At 32.2% G+C, this 24,845-nt stretch overlaps 1 protein-coding gene across 2 annotated transcripts; it reads left to right on the top strand.

Annotated features, from left to right (window-relative positions):
* The first annotated feature begins 10,357 nt into the window (after window positions 1–10,357).
* Window positions 10,358–23,601, top strand: LOC143064943 (uncharacterized). 2 transcript variants are annotated; one of them, XM_076238170.1, is made up of 2 exons: window positions 10,358–10,417; window positions 19,723–23,601. In XM_076238170.1, coding segments are annotated over exons 1-2 (1,491 nt in total). In that variant the 5' UTR covers window positions 10,358–10,415; the 3' UTR covers window positions 21,212–23,601. The 2 variants fall into 2 exon arrangements, with proteins under 2 accessions (XP_076094285.1, XP_076094286.1); XM_076238171.1 differs by having other exon boundaries at window positions 10,363–10,475.
* Window positions 23,602–24,845: the final 1,244 nt, after the last annotated feature.

A 24,845-nucleotide genomic window follows, 5' to 3' on the forward strand; every position in this document is an offset into this window, starting at 1 on the left:
TTTTATATTCGACTATACTGTATGGATTTTCTCATTGTTTATGGTTGCATATTATTGCTTACGTCAATTCAATCAGACCTTTTCTATGTAGTCATTTTTCTGCTCTTTGGTCAGGTTGTTATCACTTTGACACTTACCCAATTTCCATTATAAATTTTATGTGTTATTCGTCTCATGTTAACTCGTATAGTTGGAGTTTTCGAGGTCTATTTAATTTCATTTTACAGATTAAAAATATATGTTACATCACCGGGTTTTTTCTGTATAAGAATGATTTTTTTTGTGTGGATCGAATCATTCAATCAAATGATTTAACTTTGTTTCACTTTCAATGTTGACATTCTTTTCCTCTAAACAACTGAGCAGACACACTTCATACGTTATCCATCTCTAGGTAAGGTGTTAAAGTTCACATGAATACGGATTCAATGAGGTTGTATTATTCACTTGCAAGTGAATAATTCATCATCAATGTTTCTTAACTTTATTTTACAAAATTAAAACGTACTGGCTGCTTAAAGAGAATTATTATTTCACTATTTTACTTTCATTAATGAGTGAACAAAAGAACAATACTTTAGATTTTTTATATATCTCGTAGCTACTATAGTGCCCTTTTATAATAAATTGATCATAAATCATTAAAAGTTAGAATGTCAACAAAAGTTGTGTTCAGCTTCTCTGAAAAGTTTTTGTTAGTTTCTTATATTTTTGTTTCATGCAGCTGGAATAAAACAAGTTAAGAACCCCTGTACCTCAGGATAATGTCTGAGTTTAACAAGTATGAAGGTAAGTGGTCATACCACTATTAGTTTATAATTCCAATTGATAGAATTCAATAACGGTCTGTCTTATTTTCAGTTTTCTAACCTTTGGGTTGATCTTCTCTGTAAAAAAGCTGTGAATCAAATTTGGTAGAATGGTTATCAACAAAACGCTTAAGACATGAAGAATTTCACTAGATTCATCCGTCCGCATCGGTCTGACGTATTGCGAAACAAAAACGATTGATGCCGAGATGAGAAATGACATCAAAGCTATCTGCAGAACTGACAAGAATATGCAAATGTGTAAAGGGCGATACTTCCTAGAGACAAATTCAAACAACTTTTTGGGTATGCCTGGCAACTGTCTTCTCTCACGGACTCGGCGTTCTTTTGGGTCCTTAGATAGCATCTCAATATTAACGAATTCAGATCCAGATTCGGTCATCGCATAGTTCACATCCTCTCGTATTTCACCGATGTATTTGGCAGCTTTAATTGTTTTGTGGAGCAACTGAGAATAGTCGTGTTCTATTTCAGAACCAATGCGATATACAAAGAACAAAAGCATGAAAAAAGAATAAACAAAAGTGAAAGAATAATTTGGAAATATCACAACCGAAAGATATACAAAAAATATAATACATGTCAAAAATGTGAAGGAAGCCAGAATGATAATACAACACATAAAAAGATAATACAAATATAGTATAGTTGTGATAAACATGAATATGGCTGTTAAAACACAATGTTTCTGTGTAAAATAACGATGCAGACTTAATGTATAACCTCTGACACATATAAATAGGAATGAAATTATAGGTAACCCATAGTATATTATTACCAGGGAAAACTCAACAAAGCACACTATGATGTACAATGGCAACAGAACTATGCAAATTGGCCATATAGGAAAGTTACATTGATCATTAAAAAAGCTAAAACTTCTTTGAAAACGCATAATTTGATAACAGATAGTGAAACTCCAAAATTTCGGATTAATAAGCATGAAAACATTCGATCGTAGGACACAATAAATTTTATGATAACCTATTCGATTGAGACAACGCTTTGAAGATAACTTTTCGATTGTTGCAACATTTATTGACAACAGTGACGAATATGCGCCATTATCTGATGGGAGACCCATTTCTATATGTGATCCATGGTCAACTGGTATTACTAAAAGAGCAATACCAGCTACAAAATACAGAAACAGAGCTATGAAAGGGCCTCCAAACATTGGTAGAAATAATGATCGGCTTTCACTCAAACCACCTAGAATTGATGTAAAGCCAAATGGTATTTTATTTTTCACCAGAGCTGGTGCAAGTTCTGGCCATCCGATATAATACATAAGAATTTCCAAATAAACAAATAATGGTAGTCCTAGTACAAAAATAATTCGTCGTATTCTTGTAGCAGCAACTGGATGCTTAAAACCCAACCCACAAATGCCAAGGAATAAGCTAGCCACAGAAACGGGGCTTCTTTTTTGTAAATATAAATATTCGTCGTCTAAATCCAAACTCTGGTAAGATGTTTGCTTTGTGGTTCTAATCTTACTTCCAGATTTCATAGAGCGAGCGCTGCATTTCATCAACATAATAGGGAAAAAGCAGAAAAAGACCATTCCAACGTAATATGGCATCAGTTGATATTGGTTTAATCGACTACCGTTTTCGTCGGTGCATTCAAAAAGCTCTGTTCTGGTTTTGTAACAGCATCTGTATCCAAACATCCTGATGGCAAAACCAAAATAAATCTTTGCTGTATACCAGGCGGATTCTGTAATTCGAGGGTATGCACTATAGAAACACCAATAAGTCTTTATAGTTTTCCTTTTTTTGTCATATTCTCGCCACGTTTTTACAGGCAGGGTATGTAAAGCTGTTGTTATACTTTGAACGGTTTCATTCTCCCCAAATATGATCTGACATGACGACGAAGTACTTATAAGCTGTATTGTAATATTTGTTAAAGTTCTTGCGTCTAAAAGACCAAATGAGTAAAGCCAGTTGTCTATCATCCATGACGTATACAAATTGCCTTTTGCTTCATGACCAAGAGTCACACTCCATTCTAATGGTAAGAATGTCTCATTTGCTTTAGAATAAATCATTGGTTGCATATTTCGATCATATATTTCAAGTTTAAATTTTGCAATCAAACTATCGGAGTTGATCCATTCCGTTTTGAAGTTTTCTTTTGACGATTGACTGACTGTGAACCCACAAATATCATACCTTTTATCTGTGTGTACGTCATTTATAGACCGAGACATCACTAGATGAACAACATGTACAGCAACGAGATACATGTACTGAAATGAGAGAACGATCAATTTTATATTACTAGTATAACAATTAGCAAATGGTATGTCAAGTCCCGTGCTACTGGAATCCGAATTTATGATAAAATATATTGAAATATATTTAGATTTGTTTTTTCTTGCAATTATCATAGCTTTTAAGAGAATAAATGGATGTTAGTCTTCGTTGTTTTTATCACAAGAAGTCCGGATGACACAACGAAGACTAACATCCATTGTGGGATTACATCCTTATGCTTAACTGGTTTGTAAAATAGTTTTATTTACTTTATATAAGACCATGTGGTATGAGTGCCAATGAGACAACTCTCTATCCAAGTCAAAATTTGTAAAAGTTAGCCATTATAGGTCACAGTACGGCCTTCAAAGCGGAGCCTTGGCTCACACCGAACAGCAATGTTTATATTTTTCACACTCTAATGCTCAAACAAATGATACCGAACTAGTTTTGTACTTTGTAAATAAGGTTTATTGTGTGGTCATTTAATAAAAGTTCTACTGCTTTTTACAAGCTCTCATTCAGTTATCTATGGTATGAAATTCTCCTATTCAAGATATTAAAATATATACAGATTAACAATAAACTGATGAAAAGCCGACTTATCCTATATATTTTTTTGATATTTTGTTTTACCAGAAAAGCTCAACAGGAAACTTTTTTCTCTCGCTTAACCATTTGGTTGAGATTCAAGATGATTTTATACCAGGCGTGCAGAAGCTACGTTTGGTCAAAGTTAATTGCATTTAAAGTTATTTTTTTAATTATGTGTTATTTCACTAAAAAAATACCTTCATCTTTACTGACTTCAACTCGATACCAGGTAAATAAGGAAGTTGATATAAGGAAACAAATACGTAAAAAGTTTCTTATATTAGAAAGTTTCTCAAAATAAAGACCTGTAATAATGCGTTACATGCAAGATTTAACACAGTACAATTACAATAATTTTCCTGTTCTTTTGTGCTTGTGCATTTGAGTGAAAACACACTTTTTGCTAAAATTCAAGATGATGAAATCTATCAAGAGATTTATATATATAATTAAACTGAAACTTTTGAGGAAGAATTTAGTTGTCAACTTGTGCTCAATCAAGGCAACAGTAGTTTACCGGTGTTCAAAAGTTATAGATCGATTGAGATAAAACAAATCCTGGTGACAAACTAAAACCGAGGAAGACATCAACATCAGGAACTCTAATTAAAGTGCAACAAAAACAGACGCCAACATTTATAGAAACGAACTATTTGTGAACTTAAGTTTGATATTTCACAGTACATATCTCGCGTAAAAAAAAAATCATAGAATTGTTATTTTCAAGCCGCCAATATTCCATACATGCTGTGTTTGCAATTAGACGATTAAAATGTTTTTCTATCAAGTAATTATTCAGTGTTCTCTGTGTCGTAACTTTTTATTCATTCTACGCTATTTCGGTCCTTGTATTTTGTCTAATTTTGTTGGTACAAAGTTCTAAGCAGCTCCGCTCTTGTAAAACGATTATTATAACAAATCTACAGTCGAATCATTAGTTTGGAATAATGCTATGTCTTGATGTAATTATTCAATATATATTTTAAAACTTGGATATAGTGACATTATTTCATATTGAATTGTTCGTTTTACCATTCAAGTTCTGCTGAAATCTCTGCAGAAAAAACCGACTCACAGTCGGAATAGTGTCCATCATACAGAAACAAGTACTGCTACATTTACCGCCACTAGGGGGCGGATCCAGCCATTTTAAAAAGGGGGTCCAGCCACATGTACCCATTCAAATGCATTGATCGTCCAAAAAGGGGGGGGGGGGGTCCAACCTCCGGACCCCCCGATCCGCCACTGGTCACTGATCCAAACATGTCTTTTAAGCCGGATTGTGATTGAGAATGGTGTAAAAAAAAAAATCGGTTTAATATAACATAATCATGCTAAAAAGTATTGGGTACGAGTTGGCAAAAATCTGGTACGAGTTGGTGGAGTGCGAGTTTACATATTTTCTTCTCAGACAAAAATGCATATGTCAATTCTCGTATAAAAAGTCGGTACTTTTTGCTGATAAAGCGAAAACGCTTTTTTATACGACCGCAACAAATTTTGCGGTCGTATATTGGTATCACGTCGTCGTTGGCGTCAGCGTCGTCCGAAGACGGATGGTTTCCGGACAATAACTTTAGTATAAGTAAATTGAAATCAATAAAATTTTAATACAATGTTTATAACCACAAAAAGGAAACTTGAGATTGATTTTTGGGATTATGGTACCTAAGGTTTAGGAATTAGGGGCCCAAAGCAAGCATTTAATCTAGTGTCAGGACAATAAGTTGTGTATATATCTAGTGTCAGGACAATAAGTTGTGTATAAGTATTTCAATTGTTTTGAATTGTACCACAATGTTTAATACCATAAGTAGAAGGTTGGTATAAATTATAGGGGTTATGGGACAAACAGTCTAGGAATAAAGGACAAAAAAGGGGCCAAAAACAAGCTTTTTGTAGTTTCAAGACAATAAATTGGAGTTATTTTTCTTTGTCCAGAATGGTTGTTGAATCACCTAAAACCAATGCTTTATGAAATCTTCTTTGAAAATTGGAATTATCTTTCTTTGTCCAGAATAGTAGTTGAATCAACTTTAAAAATCAATGCTATTTACAATATACAAAGCAATATTCACTTTTACTACCAACTGATAAATTAAAGCAATCTTTACCATTCAATGATTACAAACACTTTGATTACCGTTCTAGGGTTATGCCCCTTTACAAATGGAAAAAAAAATTGAAGAATTTTTCGTTTCTGTTCTTTAAACTTAAGTTTGTCTCAACTAAATTTAATGAAATGTGTATATAATGCTTATTACCTCTAAACTCAGTTTAAGTTCAATTTTTGGCAGCTTCATTTTTACAGTTCTTGAATTATGTCCCTTTATAACGTTATATATGCTAGCGGGGGCATCATCATCCCTATTTTTTTTTAGAAGATACTATTAACTGAGACTACTATGTGTTATATAGTAGTCTCAGCTATTAATTATTATTAACTTTAACCATGACTGTATGACATTTTATATTTTAATATTTTATGATGTATTTAAATGAGTAGTTATGGTTGTGTGACGGGATTGCTTCCCTTAGAACATTTGGTAGATACTTAGTCAGCCGTAAGCGGTTGAGCTAAGGAAGTACTTCTTTAGCTCAGTCGGTATACGCGCTGCCTTGTAATACAGAGGTCCCCGGTTCGAGTCCCGGTGGAGACAAGCAATTTTGTAATGAAATTCGTGCTCTCCGGTTACAGTTGCAAACTCTATTAAAAATTTGAATTGAGATCATTTTTGGAATGAGGGAAAGGGGGAGGTGACTGGAAAAAAAATTGTGGGGGGGGGGGGTTCTATTTTTCTCCATGATTTCAGATATTTTATTTTGAGAGGATTAATATTTTAAACAGCATAGTTAATTGCTCAAAAGCAAAAAAAAAAAGTTGATTAGACCACATTCATTCTGTGTCAGAAACCTATGCTTGACTTATAGTGTCACTGACTATTTTTAAAATCACAATCCAAATTCAGACTCCCGGCTGTATCCAGCTTGAATGTTGTGTCCATACTTGCCCCAACCGTTCAGGGTTCGACCTATGCGGTTCGTATAAAGCTGCGCCCTGTGTAGCATCTGGCTGTTTTATGTTTTGGTATCAAGTTTGATTGACTAGAATATAACGGCTTAAATTTTGGGGAGGTGTTGGAAACCTGTCACGAAAGTTAAAGTATTACACTAATGACTGGACCGAATGACTGGACCGAATGACAGGACCAAATGAAAAATGCTAATAACTTTTTCATTTCTCAAAGGATTGATCTCAAATTTGAAATATAATAAGATTTCATCATTTGATATATAGATTTAAGAAAATTTAAAAAAAAAATTTGTAAGAAACTTTAGAAAACGTGACATGACCAACTCTGATAATGACAGGACCAACATCGACAATGACAGGACCAAATAAAAATGCTAATAACTTTTTTATTTTTCAAAGGAATTATCTCAAATTTAAAATATAAAATGATATGTCATATTTTGAAAGCTAAATGTTATAAAAAATATAGATTTTATTTCAAAAACATTCGAAAACGTGACATGACCATCGCTGACTGACAGAACCAACCTCAACAATGACAGGACCAAATGAAATTGCTAATTACTCTTTTAGTTCTCAAAATATTTTTCTGAAATTTGAAACATAATAAGATTTCATCATTTGATATATAGGTTTAAGAAAAAAAATTAAAACACTTTGTAAGAAACTTTAGAAAACGTGACATGACCAACTCTGATAATGACAGGACCAACATCGACAATGACAGGACCAAATAAAAATGCTAATAACTTTTTTATTTTTCAAAGGAATTATCTCAAATTTAAAATATAAAATGATATGTCATATTTTGAAAGCTAAATGTTATAAAAAATATAGATTTTATTTCAAAAACATTCGAAAACGTGACATGACCATCGCTGACTGACAGAACCAACCTCAACAATGACAGGATCAAATGAAATTGCTAATTACTCTTTTAGTTCTCAAAATATTTTTCTGAAATTTGAAACATAATAAGATTTCATCATTTGATATATAGGTTTAAGAAAAAAAATTAAAACACTTTGTAAGAAACTTTAGAAAACGTGACATGACCATTTCTGATAATGTCATGACCAACATCGACAATGACAGGACCATATAAAAATGCTTGTAACTTTTTTTATTTTTCAAAGGTTTTATCTCAGATTTCAAATATAAAATGATATGTCATATTTTTAACCTAAATGTTATAAAAAATATAGATTTTATTTCAAAAACATTCGAAAACGTGACATGACCATCGCTGACTGACAGAACCAACCTCAACAATGACAGGACCAAATGAAATTGCTAATTACTCTTTTAGTTCTCAAAATATTTTTCTGAAATTTGAAACATAATAAGATTTCATCATTTGATATATAGGTTTAAGAAAAAAAATTAAAACACTTTGTAAGAAACTTTAGAAAACGTGACATGACCATTTCTGATAATGTCATGACCAACATCGACAATGACAGGACCATATAAAAATGCTTGTAACTTTTTTTATTTTTCAAAGGTTTTATCTCAGATTTCAAATATAAAATGATATGTCATATTTTTAACCTAAATGTTACAAAAAATATAGATATTGTCTCAAAAACTTTCGAAAATGTGACGTAAGACCATCGCTGACTGACAGGACCAATTTAACCTCAACAATGACGTACAGGACCAAATGAAATTACCAATTACTCTTTTATTTCTTAGAATACTTCTCTGAAATTTAAAATATTAGAAAATTATACCATTTTATACATGAATATAATAAATAAAAAAAAGAGTATTTAAAGCTTGCTGTAATGTGACCTGGTCAACGTTGTCAATGACAGGACAATCCTCGACAATGACAGGACCAAATAAAATTACTTATTTATGCTTTATTATTTGTCAGAATATTCCTCTCAAATTTTAAATAATGACAATTTAGACCATTTCGCACATCATATAAGAAAAATATAGAAAAAAAAACGTATTGAAAGTTGTTGCGGTTAACATCGGCTATGCTGATCCATAATTAGTAACTTGGGAAATCTTGACATAGCTGCAAAACGTATGTTGGCGTACAGAGAGTCACAGGACAAAAAGACACGAATGATCAGTATATCTAAAAAAGAGATCTTGAAATATTTACATGTTATTACATATAATCATTGTATAGTTTAAGAGATAGTTCATTCAACTATAGATAAATTAAGATTTATTGAATTATCATCATAATATTTCTTGACATCATGAAGTCCAATTTAAGCAACTTTGGAAAGGTATCAAACCTTTTAAAGTAGTCGGTGGAAATGTGTGCTTCAGTATATTTTATGAAAAAATATTTAAAACTAAAAAGAAATCATGCATGCAAGGGTCTGACATACTTCAAAAAATGTTTATTTGTTTATTATGAGAAAAAAATAAATCAAGATATACCCTGCACATACTCGAACATTCCTTAAGTAATACATGGAAATAATTATTTTCTGTTTTGAAAATATTAATAAAACACTACATGAACAATTATGTGATTTTAATTACTGTCATAACAATCTTTATTGGATTTATCAACTTATTTATGGCTTATGTCACACCTTTTGTTTGTTACCTTATAATTGTTACCAGAGGTGTCAGATTATGAACGGTAATTAATATACAAAAAATTTTGATTGAATGAATGAATTATCTTTATTCTCATAAACCAAATACATATAAAGTTACAGAGAAGATATTACAATGATATATATAAGATATACACGTGTGAAATATCAATTAATATGATAAATATTTACACAAAATATAAATAAAAATTTAGATGTACTAACCAGGAGGATAGACTTTCACATATATAGATTTTATAAATACAAAGTTTCTCAAGCTCAACAATATTTCTACAACTTTTAATACGTTTAATACAGACCTAACGTTTTTTCCCATGTTAGTTTTATCCCTTATTTGCTAAAAACTTAAATCATTCAATCTTAATGTGTGTTTATTATTTTTAACCAGGATTTATATTGTAGGAACTATGGTCTTTTCACGTTTTCGCAATTAAAAATCTAGATTTTTCTTTAATTGATGTATTAAAAGATAAGATCTTATTATATTCTAAATCTGAGATAATTCCCTTTTAAAATAAAAAAGTGAATATCATTTTTATTTGGTCCTGCCATTGTTGAGGTTTGTCCAGTCACTGTAAGTGTTGGTCAGGTCACTTAACATTTAGGTTAAAAATATGACATATCATTATATATTTCAAATCTGAGATAATTACTTTGAAAAATAAAAAAGTTACAAGCATTTTTATATGGTCCTGTCATTGTCGTTGTTGGTCCTGTCATTATTAGAAATGGTCATGTCACGTTTTCTAAAGTTTCTTACAAATTTTTTCAATTTTCTTTTAAAATCTATATTTCAAATGATGAAATCTTATTATGTTTCAAATTTCAGAAAAATATTTTGAGAAATAAAAAAGTTATTAGCCATTTCATTTGGTCCTTACAATTTTTTAAAATTTTTTTTCTTAAATCTATATCAAATGATTTAATCTTATCATATTTCAAATTTGAGATCAATCCTTTGAGAAATGAAAAAGTTATTAGCATTTTTCATTTGTTCCTGTCATTCGGTCCAGTCATTAGTGTAACCCTAAAGTATGGTAATTATCTAGACCACACGAACAAGGCCGATAACCAGGAACTTCAACATTTTTAATTACTTTTTATGTGTGTAAATATTTGCATTTAATAGGGTTGTAGAGTCAGTTCTGCTGTGTCCATTTAGGTAATACACTATTGCAACCTTAAGACAGTATGGCCTACTTTGCATTTTAGTGTAGACCTTTATATAGCTAGGTAAAATAATACGCACCCAGAAAAACAATCACAAAAAGTCAACATGTCTTATAGTGACTTTTTTTTTTAGTGTCTTTCTAGTCCAAATTATTATGACGTCTACCAAGGCTATTTTTTTTTTCTGGGTCGTAGAAAGGCGTCCCAGAAAAAAAAAGAAATAAAATAGCCTTGCCAGACATGCCAGACGTCACTGACTCACATAATTATCGTCGTGTCATATGTTTTCGTATGTCATATGTTTTCGTATCAACCACATTTAGTCGGTTTCGACTGTATACGCGTATATTGTGTCGTGTTTTTCGGTTTCTATATTTAGAACAACAACACCACTACAACTTGACATATTTAAAACATATTCAACATCGCTTTTTAAAGACGTTAGAACAAATTAAATAAAATTGACTTATTTAGCCATTTTTATTTAATGTCAAAAATATGCATCACTAGAATAGTTGTAGAAAACAATTCTGAAGTGTTAAAACAAGGTTCAGATATGTTTTTTGCAAGTCAGACACTGGATCTTCAAGACATATGACTGTCATGTGTTTTTTTGGCCGTTTTAATTACAAACCAGCGAGTTAAAATTAGCAGGGTTCTTATATAAAATGGTTGTTCAAAATCTAATTATTCAATTTTTCATTGACAATTTTTTTTATACATCCTTGATACATGAAGATGAACACAGTCTTAACTTTTTATATTTAATCCTAAATTTTGAAAACTGCATTTTTATTTTAGAAAAAATAATGTATTTTGTACAAACCAGGTGCCAATCTGAAATTAATCAAAATCTAAAAATTTCAGCACACGAAACACCAACCTAAAACTATTTACTAGTAATTTTTAGTACTGAAAAGTATTTAATAACTTTTTTTATGATTCAAGCCATCACCAGAACCACGACTTTAGAAAATATTGATTTCCGGATTTTGTAGTCATTTCCTGTCTGTGTACTGATCCAATTTTTATTTCATACGAAAACATATGACGCCGTTTGTTTGACATACAAAAATCGCAAAGTAATCGGAAACAGTAAAAAATCGTAGTAAGCATTGACAAAAAAACTAGATACCTAAAATCAATCTACAGGACATGCTTTTTAAATTTGAGTAAACACCTGAATAAAAACTCAACAGTGAAAACCGTAAGCAGTGAAAATTGTTATTAGTACGAAAACACATTACACGATGATATTTGGGCTAGTGTCTTTCATGACGGTCAATGTTTAAGTGGATAATGGCTTTAGTATTGAAGATCTCGGGTTCCAATTTACTCGGGGCACCAGACATTTTTGGACTTGAGCAGAAAGTAAAATTAAGGAATAACAGTACTGTAGTTGAAGAGTTGCCACCGTCAATTGTAGATTTGACGGTCGCAAATGCAGTTTTACTGGCGACGCGTAGCGAAGGAATCTGGGTCCGTTCGCGCTCATTCACGTTCGCACCCGATCAGGTTCGCGCCCTTTCACTTTCGCACCCTACACGTTCGCGCCCAAGTTTTATTGGTTTTGTGTTTGATAACTTTATAACCAAGTTTTGGCAAGTGTATTCATATTAGTATATTTGTTGTCATTGTCTCAAAATAAAGTGAGACAACATGTTTTTTGTGTTGAATAAATCTTAATCATAATTTGCTGGATAGTGTATTGTTAAAATATTTTTAATCATTTAAATAAAGTGAGATTCTGACGACCGGAATTTTCGGGTGGAATAAATTTTAAATATTAATCAATTTTGGTTAGTGTATATGCTATAATTTTTTATTTAATTGTTTCAGATCAAAGGGAGCAAATTCTGTTAAAAAAAAATTATCTTTTGTGTTTTTCATTTAAAATTTTCAATGTTTTACTCATACGAAGCTCCAAGGCAATTTAAAACAACAATCATGATTTTCTAATTATTCAACTGGAACTTGATTTTAAATTGGGTGCGAACGGACCTTGGGTGCGAACGTGCGAGGTGCGAACATGTAGGATGCGAAAGTGTATTGGGCGCGAACGGACCTTATACCGTAGCGGAGACAGTAAAACAGAGATTTGCGACCGTCAAATCAAAATTGACGGTGGCAACTCTTCAACTACAGTACTGTTATTCCGATTCTAATGCAATTCAAAAAGAAAAAATACGATAAAACTTGAAAAAATGTCTAAATTTGACAAATAGAAAAAAATCCGCGAAACTCCATGAATGATTTTGGCACAAAGACATCATGGCTAAACGTGACGTCATACAATTGAACACTTACAAACTGGAGGTTATTACGTTACCTGTACGCTTCAAATTCGGATAAAATTACATTAAAACGGCAATTTCGAGGTAGGTGTTGTTTTATTATCGATAATATAGTAGTAATCGAACATTTGTTGATTCAATCAATTCAAAATGGCGGGTCCCTCCTTAGTTACGCCTGGTCAACTGTGGATTTGACGGCAACTTTTAGCCAATGAAAAAAATTGTTACATACAAATTGCATTAGAATAACAAATATACCGAACTTCAAGGAAAATTTAGGTTCGTTTATCCACAGGAGTTTGAAATTATCATCAGAGGCGGATTTAGGGGGGGGGACCCTTTTTGGGAAAAAAATTGGTTGCTTATATAGGGAATCATTGAAGAGTTACTGGAGCGGCCCCCTCTTAGGTCAGTCACTGGGCCCCACTTATGAAAATTTTTGGATCCGCCACTGATCCTATCAATAACGGGGTAAAAATATACCAAACTCGACTATCACAGTAGAGCTTCGCGAGAAACTCCTGTGGTTTATCAAACTGTCAAATGGCAAAATCAAATTCTCAAACACATCAAACGAAAAAAACTATCATATTCCTGACTTGACACAACAGATTTTTTGGATGTAGAAATGGATTTTAAAATTAGCCAAACAAACCCCCACCTACATCATGTACATGACCTACCCATAGAACAAATATATATACAACTTTTGAGTTAGTTGCATTTCCGTCAAAAACTCTGGTTTTAGTGAACATCATTCATGCATTTAGGGGCATCATCATTTCCGTTCCAATGTTGAGTGAGTGGTTTGAAAACTATAATACTACATGTATATTGGAGGAATTTTTCAGCGAATTAAATTCTCATAATTGACAATCAGCACTGCTGTCAAATTAGGGAATTGTGATTAAGTACTTACAAACCCAACATTATTTCTAGTTTATTCTGCACAATGACGATCACTAAGATGCTTGATGATAATTTATGAACGTTAATAGTTCAGGGATACAGGCAATCCCCTCTATCTGGTAAATGACATCATAAAGGCGCGCGCTTAATTGATGACTTTTTGGTGATGGATGAACTTGATTCAAAAGTGATCTATTCTGTATAAACCTTAATTTCCTGATTTTCCATTTGCTTGAAAAATGTTCAAAGTTCTCTATAAGGATTTTAAGGTGAGTCCAGATAATTGCCAATTTTGGCCATCACAAGTCCATCATGGAATTTAAGCAAATTGGACAGAAGCGTTTTTGTTACATAAAAGTCATTTTAGTATTATAGAAAATTAATGAAATTTTTTATACTTTTTTCCTTTTTTTACTGATGAAAGATCTAGAACTTATTTTGTTTTTGCTGCAAACAGAGACCATGAGAGACAGTCTGGTGCTAACCATCTTACATGTAGATATAGGTAGATGTGGCATGAGTGCCAATGAGACAACTCTCCATCCAAGTAACAATTTATAAAAGTAAACCATTATAGGTCAAGGTACAGCCTTCAACATGGATCCTTGTTTCACACTGAACAGCAAGCTATAAAGGCCACCAAAAATTACTTGTGTAAAATAACATGGTTTAAGATTACTAGACATCAATTACTTAATCAAACCTTCCTAGAATTTTCTTCAAGATCAAGAAATAGCATTTGAAGAAAAAAGTTTGATTTTTATACGACCGCAAAATTTGAAAAATTTTTCGTCGTATATTGCTATCACGTTGGCGTCTGCGTCGTCGTCGTCGTCCTGCGTCCGAATACTTTTAGTTTTCGCACTCTAACTTTAGTAAAAGTGAATGGAAATCTATGAAATTTTAACACAAGGTTTATGACCACAAAAGGAAGGTTGGTATTGATTTTGGGAGTTTTGGTCCCAACATTTTAGGAATTAGGGGCCAAAAAGGGCCCAAATAAGCATTTTCTTGGTTTTCGCACTATAACTTTAGTTTAAGTTAATAGAAATCTATGAAATTTTGACACAAGGTTTATGACCACAAAAGAACGGTTGGGATTGATTTTGGGAGTTTTGGTTTCAACAGTTTAGGAATTAGGGGCCAAAAAAGGGCCCAAATAAGCATTATTCTTGGTTTTCGCACAATAACTTTAGTTTAAGTAAATAGAAATCAATGAAATTTAAATACAATGTTAATGACTACAAAAGGAAGGTTGGTATTGATTTTGGGAGTTTAGGGCCCAACAGTTTAGGAATTAGGGGCCAAAAAGGGACCCAAATAAGCATTTTTCTTGGTTTTCGCACCATAACGTTAGTATAAGTAAATAGAAATCTATGAAATTTAAACACAAGGTTTATGACCATAAAAGGAAGGTTGGTATTGATTTTAAGAGTTTTGGTCCCAACAGAATAAGGGGCCCAAAGGGTCCAAAATTAAACTTTGTTTGATTTCATCAAAATTGAATAATTGGGGTTCTTTGATATGCCGAATCTAACTGTCATGACTGTGTATGTAGATTCTTAACCTTTGGTCCGGTTTTCAAATTGGTCTACATTAAGGTCCAAAGGGTCCAAAATTAAACTTAGTTTGATTTTGACAAAAAATGAATCAGTTAGGTTCTTTGATATGCTGAATCTAAAAATGTACTTAGATTCTTGATTATTGGCCCAGTTTTCAAGTTGGTCCAAATCGGGGTCCAAAATTAAACTTTGTTTGATTTCATCAAAAATTGAATAAATGGGGTTCTTTGATATACCAAATCTAACTGTGTATGTAGATTCTTCATTTTTGGTCCTGTTTTCAAATTGGTCTACACTAAAGTCCAAAGGGTCCAAAATTAAACTTAGTCTGATTTTAACAAAAATTGAAATCTTGGGGTTCTTTGAAATGCTGAATCCAAAAATGTACTTAGATTTTTTTATTATGGGCCCAGTTTTCAAGTTGGTCCAAATCAGGATCCAAAATTATTATATTAAGTATTGTGCAATAGCAAGTCTTTTCAATTGCACAGTATTGCGCAATGGCAAGAAATATCTAATTGCACAATATTGTGAAATAGCAAATTTTTTTTTAATTAGAGTTATCTTTCTTTGTCCCGAATAGTAAGCAAGAAATATCTAATTGCAAAATATTGTGCAATAGCAAGATTTTTTTTAATTGGAGTTATCTTTCTTTGTCCAGAATCAACTTAAATCTTTGTTATATACAATATACAATGTATATTCACTTTTTACTACCAACTGATAAATTAAAATAATCTTTACCATTCAGTGATAACAAGCAGTTTTTTTACATCTTAATATTTTATGATGTATTTAAATGAGTAGTTATTGTTGCAAACTCCATTAGAAATTTTAATTGAGATTAGTTTTGGAATTAGGGAAAGGGGAATGTGATTAAAAAAATTGGGCTCAATTTTTCTCATTTGAAATTTCATAAATAAAAAAGAAAATTTCTTCAAACATTTTTTTGAGAGGATTAATATTCAACAGCATAGTGAATTGCTCTAAGAGAAAACAAAAATTTTAAGTTCATTAGAACACATTCATTCTGTGTCAGAAACCTATGCTGTGTCAACTATTTAATCACAATCCAAATTTAGAGCTGAATCCAGCTTGAATGTTGTGTCCATACTTGCCCCAACTGTTCAGGGTTCAACCTCTGCGGTCGTATAAAGCTACGCCCTGCGGAGCATCTGGTTAAATGTTACTGAGAAATTGATTTATGGTTTACAAACAACATTACACTTTTACACTGATTATGCATACATGTACATGGCATAATATAGTCGATGATATCATAGTGGCCAGCAAAGGCAAATTTATGCAACATAGGCTTGACAGGATTATCATGATCATGTACATTGTTCAAAACCTTTTTATATGAAAAGGAAATATTATGTAGTTGTGCATATCGACAGGAAATTACGATTCAATATTTTTTCTAGTAGTTATGCCCCTTTGAACTTATTTGCTTCAATGTACTACTGCAACAGTTTGTCATCGCAACTCCTCTCAAACCACACAACAGAATTTCATGAAACCTTTTCAGATAATAAGGACATACTATGTAGTTGTGCATATCGACAGGAAATTACGATTCAATTTTTTTTCTAGGAGTTACGCCCCTTTGAACTTATTTGCTTCAATGTACTACTGCAACAGTTTGTCATCGCAACTCCTCTCAAACCACACCACAGAATTTCATGAAACCTTTTCAGATAATAAGAACATACTATGTAGATGTGCATATCGACAGGAAATTACGATTCAATTTTTAAAGCAATTGCTTTTATGCCGTCGCGTATGGCCATCTTTGTGACCCAGATCAGAGACTCCGCCCAGATCAAGCCATAGTATTTTGTTAAACAGGCTCCTGGTCAGTCATTCTTTAACACCTATGTATGTTTTCTAATGCAATACATAGCTTGAAACTTTAAAAAAAAGTTAGTGGATTTAAGAAGTTTCAGAATATGTTCTTGTAGATGTATTTTTGTATTTAAAAGGTCAACCGTTTGACTATCAAATAACATAGAAGTCCGAGTGAAAAAAAGTACATTTTTATAAATGCGATTCCGTTTTCCGCCGTTCGTACGATGTTTCAACAAAATATGGATTCATTTCAGTTGTCGATTTAGTATTGAAAATTTAACTGAATTATCTCCTAATTAATACGGTTTTTTATGTTTAATTTGTGTTTCTTTAAGAGGTCAGGTGCTCTTGTTCATTCATAAAATTATCGTTCATTCATACATTTATCGTAAAATCAAAATCACTACACAGGTTAATGCGTAGTGTCAAATTATTACCTGTAATCTAAAAATAGACAAACTTTATTTGCGCAAATAATTTAGCGGAACGAAACCCTTGTTGAAAACACATAACAATAAGTTCGTTTTCCTTTTCTGTCAAAACTCCGTAATATTTATCGATCACCTTACTAATGAAATGGACCCGTCCAAACGTAGTAGATGCCAAGTCGGTCCAGATGAAGAGATATTTACAATTTGGAATTTTCTAGTTTATTAATACATAGATTGAAAAAAAGTACGTCTTTTTAAATATCATGATCAAAACTGGGTTTGCATAACAAATGTCAGATGAAACCATTATCCTCGTCTTTTCAGTGAACAAGTCTACTACGTTTGTTGACACTCGACGGTCCACCGTGTTAGCAATTTTATTTCACATGTTTTCGAAATATTGAAGATCATGTTTCGCAATGTTTCCTGAAAATTGATAAATATCAAATCAACATAGAGCTGTTTGTTCTTGTTCGTATAATAAAATTGAGAATGGAAATGGGGAATTTGTCAAAGAGACAACAACCCGACCATAGAAAAACATACAACAGCAGAATTAAGGTCACCAACAGGTCTTCAATGCAGCGAAAAATTCCCGCACCTGGAGGCGTCCTTCAGCTGGCCCCTATACAATATATATACTAGTTCAGTGATAACGATTTAATGTCATGTTTGTCTGTGATGACCCCCCTTTTCGAGATTGCATGAGAATTGTAGTTATCTCGTACCCACATGCACTTGTTTCTATCCATAGGAAGGTCGACTATCCATATAAAACTATTTATATGGATAATCGACCTTTGGATAGAAACAAGTGCCTGTGCTCGTACCGCATCAGAAGGACACATATCAACTGAGCAATAATGTTTGGAACTTAGTTTTAAAAATGATGACAAAGTAACATTATGAAAATATTTTTATTAAGCTGAAATATACATTTATTCTTTACATGTTTATGTCTTGTAAGATATTTTATTTCTTTCCCGTTTTTTAACATTTGCGTCTGGAAAGTTGAAATGTTTTAACTTAATCATTTGTGTTAATGGTTAAATATAAATTAATAATGAAAATTGTTAAAATTAAATCAATAAAGGAAATTATTGCCAAGGAAGTTACAAACACTACCAGGGGATAATCCATGATGATTTCTTTTTGAGTTATATGTTTCAGCACATGTATATTTGACCCCAACTTTAGCCTGGTAAACGTGTTGTCTCCTTGTGAAATATAAAACATATTAAAAATGACTTTCTGCTAAAGTCTTTTATTTATATAAAGTTAAAACCTTCTTACTTTTAACTAGACAACACTCATGTCAGGTTTAATTCTTGTATATATGTGGATGAAAAATAAAAGTCCCCAAACATTAACATGGCAGCAATTGCTTTTACAGCCTTTAAGGCTTTGATTTTTCTAGGAGTTACGCTCCTTTGAACTTATTTACTTTAATGTACTACTGCAACAGTTTGTCATCGCAACTCCTCTCAAACCACACAAAAGAATTTCACGAAATCTTTTTATATTAAAAGGACATATTATGTAGTTGTGCATATCGACAGGAGATTACGATTCAATTTTATTTCTAGGAGTTACGCCCCTTTGAACTTAATTGCTTCAATGTACTACTGCAACAGTTTGTCATCGCAACTCCTCTCAAACTACACAACAGAATTTCATGAAACCTTTTCAGATAATAAGGACATACTATGTAGATGTGCATATCGACAGGAAATTACGATTCAATTTTTTTTCTAGGAGTTACACATCTTTGAACTTATTTGCTGTAAGGTACTACTTCAACAGTTTGTCATCTCAACTCCTCTGAAACCACACAACAAAATGTCATGAAACTTTGTAGATAATAAGGACATACTACATAGATGTGCATATCAACAGGAAATTACGATTCAATTTTTTTTCTAGGAGTTATGCCCCTTTGAACTTATTTGCTTCAATGTACTTCTGCAACAGTTTGTCATCTCAACTCCTCTGAAAACACACAACAGAATTTCATGAAATTTCGTAGATAATAAGGACATACTATGTAGATGTGTATATTGACAGGAAATTATAATTCAATATTTTTTCTTATACAATTTTTTTTTCTTATACTTATTTAATTTCTCCAATGACAATGTGGGGACGTGGGGTATGTGAGCGTGCTCACTAAGGTTCTTTAATTATTTTTGTAGGTTGACGACTATGGACTTTCGTAGAGTAACTGGACCATTTATTCATAATTCAACAATCAATGAGGAACAGACAATAAATCATGATGGGAGCAACACAAAAGATGAACAAGGTGAACAGGCTAATACTAATGAAGCTAGTTTTTTAGAAATCGCAGAACGCCTATTGGGCAAATCTGAAATGGTGTCATTAAGACAGGTAAATGAAGAACTGAAAAACACAGAGATAGCTTGTGATATAGAGTCTGGAAATATAAATGCAATCCAAGGGGAGATAATCTTACCCGAAACAACTGCAGAGAACAAAAATACTTTTCAACACAGAATAGATGGAATGGATTTACAAAAAACAGGAGAAAATTCAGATATATGTAATAGAAATGATCAATTTATTGACAATATCATGAATGTCAACCAAAGTTTGGAAGAAGAGAATTCAATGACTAACAATACAGAACAAAATAAACCATTTGTAGCAGAATTAGAAAAGCCTGATACAAACTATTCAGAATTTGTTGAGGTAAAATCAAGCACTGAAGATGACCATGACTCATTAGGGGACCATTTAACTAAAATTTTAAACCCTAGCTATAGTCATGAGAGTGATTCAGATTCTATTGAAGAAAACTTGGAACTGAAAAGAATTCCGTCTGTTGACAATGAAATTGAGAATGCGGCTCAAGATAATGTAGCTATTAAATTTGACAAAGGAAGTCAAACTTTTATGTATCTATCATCTTCAAACAAATCAAATCCAAAAGATATGGGGATAAAGAAATTTGTCCCACAGACTGAAACATGTATCTCTGATAGAGAGCTTCCTTATAAATGTAAATTTTGTGATCAAACTTTTAGTCTTTTTACTCAATTGAAAAGACACACAAAAATTCACACCAAAGATGCACCATTTACTTGTGAAACTTGTGGCCGTGTTTACAGAAATGAGACCGAGCTGAAGAAACATAAAAAGAAACATGATAGCTTAAGACCACATATCTGCAAAGAATGTGGTAAAACATTTAGACAGCTTCACCAGTTACAAAACCATGAGAGAATACATAGTGGCGAAAAACCTTTCTTGTGTGAAACTTGTGGTCAGGGATTTGGACAGAAAGAAAGTCTCCGACTTCATGAGCGTACACATACTGGATTTAAACCTCACAAGTGTGCTATATGTAGTAAAACCTTTAACAATACTAAATGTCTTCACCGGCATGAACTTACACACTCTGGTGAACGCAATTTTCCTTGTACTGTTTGTGGAAAATCTTATTTGAGAAATGATCATCTAAGAAGACACAAGCGGTCACATGGAGAGGAACCACGTTTTAGATGTTCCTTCTGTGGTAAGGGATTTCATCAAAAGGTCAATGTTGAAGAACATGAAAGAATACATACTGGGACTAAGCCTTTTACTTGTGAAGTATGTGGAAAGGCATTCACCCAGAGAGGAAATCTCAAATCTCATCTTATAAAACATTCCTTTGTATGAGTCCTGACTCAAATTGAAAGTGTTTTCAGATGAAATATTTCTTGCTTATAAAATGTTTTAATTTGTGAAATACATGTTGTATGATTGTTTAAACATGTTGAAATTGTATAATACAAAATGTAATGATTATAGTACAAGGTAAATGAAGGTACAAAAATGTATATATGGCAATGGCAATGAATGGTATCTGTGTCTGAACATAATAGTTTATAAAATTTATTTCTCCATTGTAAAAATAAATGTTGATATATAATTTTAAGCGCACATTTATCATGTTTATTATCTAACTATAAAAGATAGACAAACACTTGGTTCAGCAAAAATGACCAGCAAAAAAACTGTTTGTATCAAATCATTATTATCCATCATTTCCATCATGTCCATTATATCAAAAATCCACAATGATCAATTTTATTAAAAAATGACAGGTTACTACATTTTTTATACAACTGACTCCTTGAGGCCTTTATTTTTTATGTTCTTCATTTTGTTCTTGTCTGACTTGATCTGGAGAAAGGACTAGAAATGAAAAAGGGTTAATAAAATGTATCAAATAAATGGTTTTAATCTGTTTTTCTAGCATAATGGACAACATTCTGATATTTATTTACCTTTCTTTTGGCAATATTCTGCTATCATATGCCATTTTAATTTGGTGTAGGTCTTTTACATCCACATCATATATATATATATGTATTTATGTTTAGGTACATATAATGAACATGCGCATTTTATTTGTGTTTTCAAATGAATATGAAAATAAGGAATCATTAGGAATTCCGTGTGATAAAAAGATAGGACATGGTCATGATGGTATACGAAAATGGTACTAGTACGTATACATTATATATTTTCAAGCTGTTGATATATTTTTTTTTAATTTTTAAACCTCGGAATATGAACGACAAGGACTTGAATTCAGAAAAATTAGTCTGGGGAAAAAAATTACTAACATTGGACTAAAAATACTAGTAAATTCTGTAACCATGGACTTTTTATACTAGTAATATTTGTCCGCCCAGACATATTTTACCAGGACAAATTTATCACTTACATTCTAGATCTATGGTCGGATTGTTGTTTCTTTGACTCATTACCCATTTCCATTCTCAATTTTATTTAATGTTCAAGTCAAAGTCAAAACCTTATTACCCATTGTGCTTGTACCAAGGATGTCAGAGTCACTCTGAACCATGTTTTGTTCATTGTTATGTGTATGAACATTTTATTGGAGTAGTCAGTTGTTGGTGTTTGTGTAGACTGTAACACTGTCTGATATTTTCATGGTAATTTCTGTATGGTAACCTTTTTAGGTATTGCATGATAAATATATATATTTTGTCACTTCATCTTTTTTGTGGTGTGTTTTAGACATTTATTTTTTTACTAAATTCTAATAATCTGACATGGATAGTTTTGATGTTAAAAATCAACACCAGTGTATAATTGTTATTCATGAATCATGCTGCATTGTACCTTTTTAGCTCACCTGGCCCAAAGGGCCAAGTCAGCTTTTCTCTTCACTTGGCATCCGTTGTCCATCGTCGTCGTCTGGCGTCGTCTGTTAACTTTTACAAAAATCTTCTCCTTTGAAACTACTGAGTCAAATTATACCAAACTTAGCCACAATCATTATTAGGGTATCTAGTTTAAAAAATGTGTCCGATGACCCGGACAACCAACCAAGATGGCTGCCATGGCTAAAAATAGAACATAGGGGTAAAATGTAGATGTTGGCTTATAAATCTGAATCCAAAGCATTTAGAGCAAATCTGACAAGGAATTAAATTGTAAACTTAATAAGGAGGATAAGTTGCTATATCATGTATATTGTCAGATTAAAAGTTATGCTACTGTAAACAATGTTCTTGTAATGTGTTATAGATGGAATTTTATAATTTCTCAGAATCTGTATTAATTTCAAGCTTAAGATACATATATTTCAAAAAACCCTGTTTACCCTTATAAATAAACAAAAGACCATGTGCATACATGTACATGTAAGTGTTCTTTTAAAAAACATCCATGGTATATAACTGAATTAAAAGAAACATTATTTTTTCTGAAATATATATATTATAATGTACATGTTACATGTATGTCAAAGAGTTTTGTGTGATGCAAATGTGAATTTCATTATAGCTAGCTTGTAAAGCAAAGATAAGTTAATTCAATGTCCTCAAACATGTTTGATTTTATTTATTCTCATGTGTTAAAAAAACTAGATAAAAATCTGGTAATAGTATAATATATTATTTCCCTGATAAAAATTATGTAAATTTTCTACATGAAATTAATTTATATTTTGTAATTGTTTGTTTTTTGTGTGATTAAGTGGTTATAATATTATATATGATACAAGTTATCAAAATAAATTTATACTAAATGCATTTCTCTTTGTGAATGAATTATCAACAATTACCATGATCACATTTGTATACAGTAGTCAGTAGGAGTGAAGGGGATAAAGTTACAATGGCGATCAGGGCAATCTCAGACTAATCAATACACCAAATTTTGACTTTATTTCCAATTCATTATATATTTTAATTCCCAAAGTTGAAGACCAATTCATGGCCTTGCCTGCTCTTTGGTCTGGTTGTTGTCTCTTTGAGGTATTCCCTAGTTCCAATTTTACTGATATAAGAAGCCCTGTAATATATTGATCTTCTGGACAAAGAGGTAAGTTTGGATATTGGAGTAGACCTAGGGGATATTTGAGTTTGAGTACCCACATCCACTCACCAATTATTGTAAACTACAATTTTGAAGAAAGTACGTCAAAAACAACAATAGCAATGCATATTTTATCAAATTTGACTTTTTTTCTGTATAAACGGACGAAATTTTCGGCCTTTCAGAATGCTTACCCAAGAAATTCGTTACCCTCACGTTGTAGAACTATCTAATAGCTATTCATTAGTGCAGCGTCTATAATGCCTAGCCATAAAGAATTACAGAGAAAATGGGTCTGGATGTGGGTGCCCAAAATGTGTATTTTATCAAAGTTGACTTCATAACCATCTTCCGGACGCAATTTTCGTCCTCTAGAAATGCTTAACCCAGAAATTCTTTGTCCTCTCGTTGTAGAACTATCCAATAGCTATAATCCCTAGCCATACAGAACTACCGAGACAATGGGTCGGAAAGTGGGTGCCCCCCATGCGTATTTTATCAAATTTGGCTTCATAACCATGTTCCGGACGCAATTTTCGTCCCGTCTAGGAATGCCAAGTTAACCCAGAAATATTTGTCCTCTCGTTGTAGTACTATCTAATAGCTATTTATTCGAACAGAGTCTATAGTCCCTAGACATACAGTACTGCCGAGGCAACGGGTTTCAACGAGTGGAGCCCCAGTGCATACTTTATCAAATTTGACTTTAGATTCGTTGTCTCAGTACAGAAATTTCCGTTATTCAAGGGTTGCTGTTTTTTTCTATACAAATTGTGTGTGTACAAATTATTTTCAACATATTGAAGTATGGAATTCGGAACTCCTTATACATCAGATTTAGACTGTTGATTAAAAACGTACTATGTACGTTCAGATCGCCATGATGCTTTCACACGGGATATCAATAATTGTTTAAAATTCACTCCTCCGCAATAAAAAAAAACCAAAACATTATTGT

This window comes from Mytilus galloprovincialis, chromosome 2, assembly GCF_965363235.1.
Source record: "Mytilus galloprovincialis chromosome 2, xbMytGall1.hap1.1, whole genome shotgun sequence".
Lineage (NCBI taxonomy): Eukaryota > Metazoa > Mollusca > Bivalvia > Mytilida > Mytilidae > Mytilus > Mytilus galloprovincialis.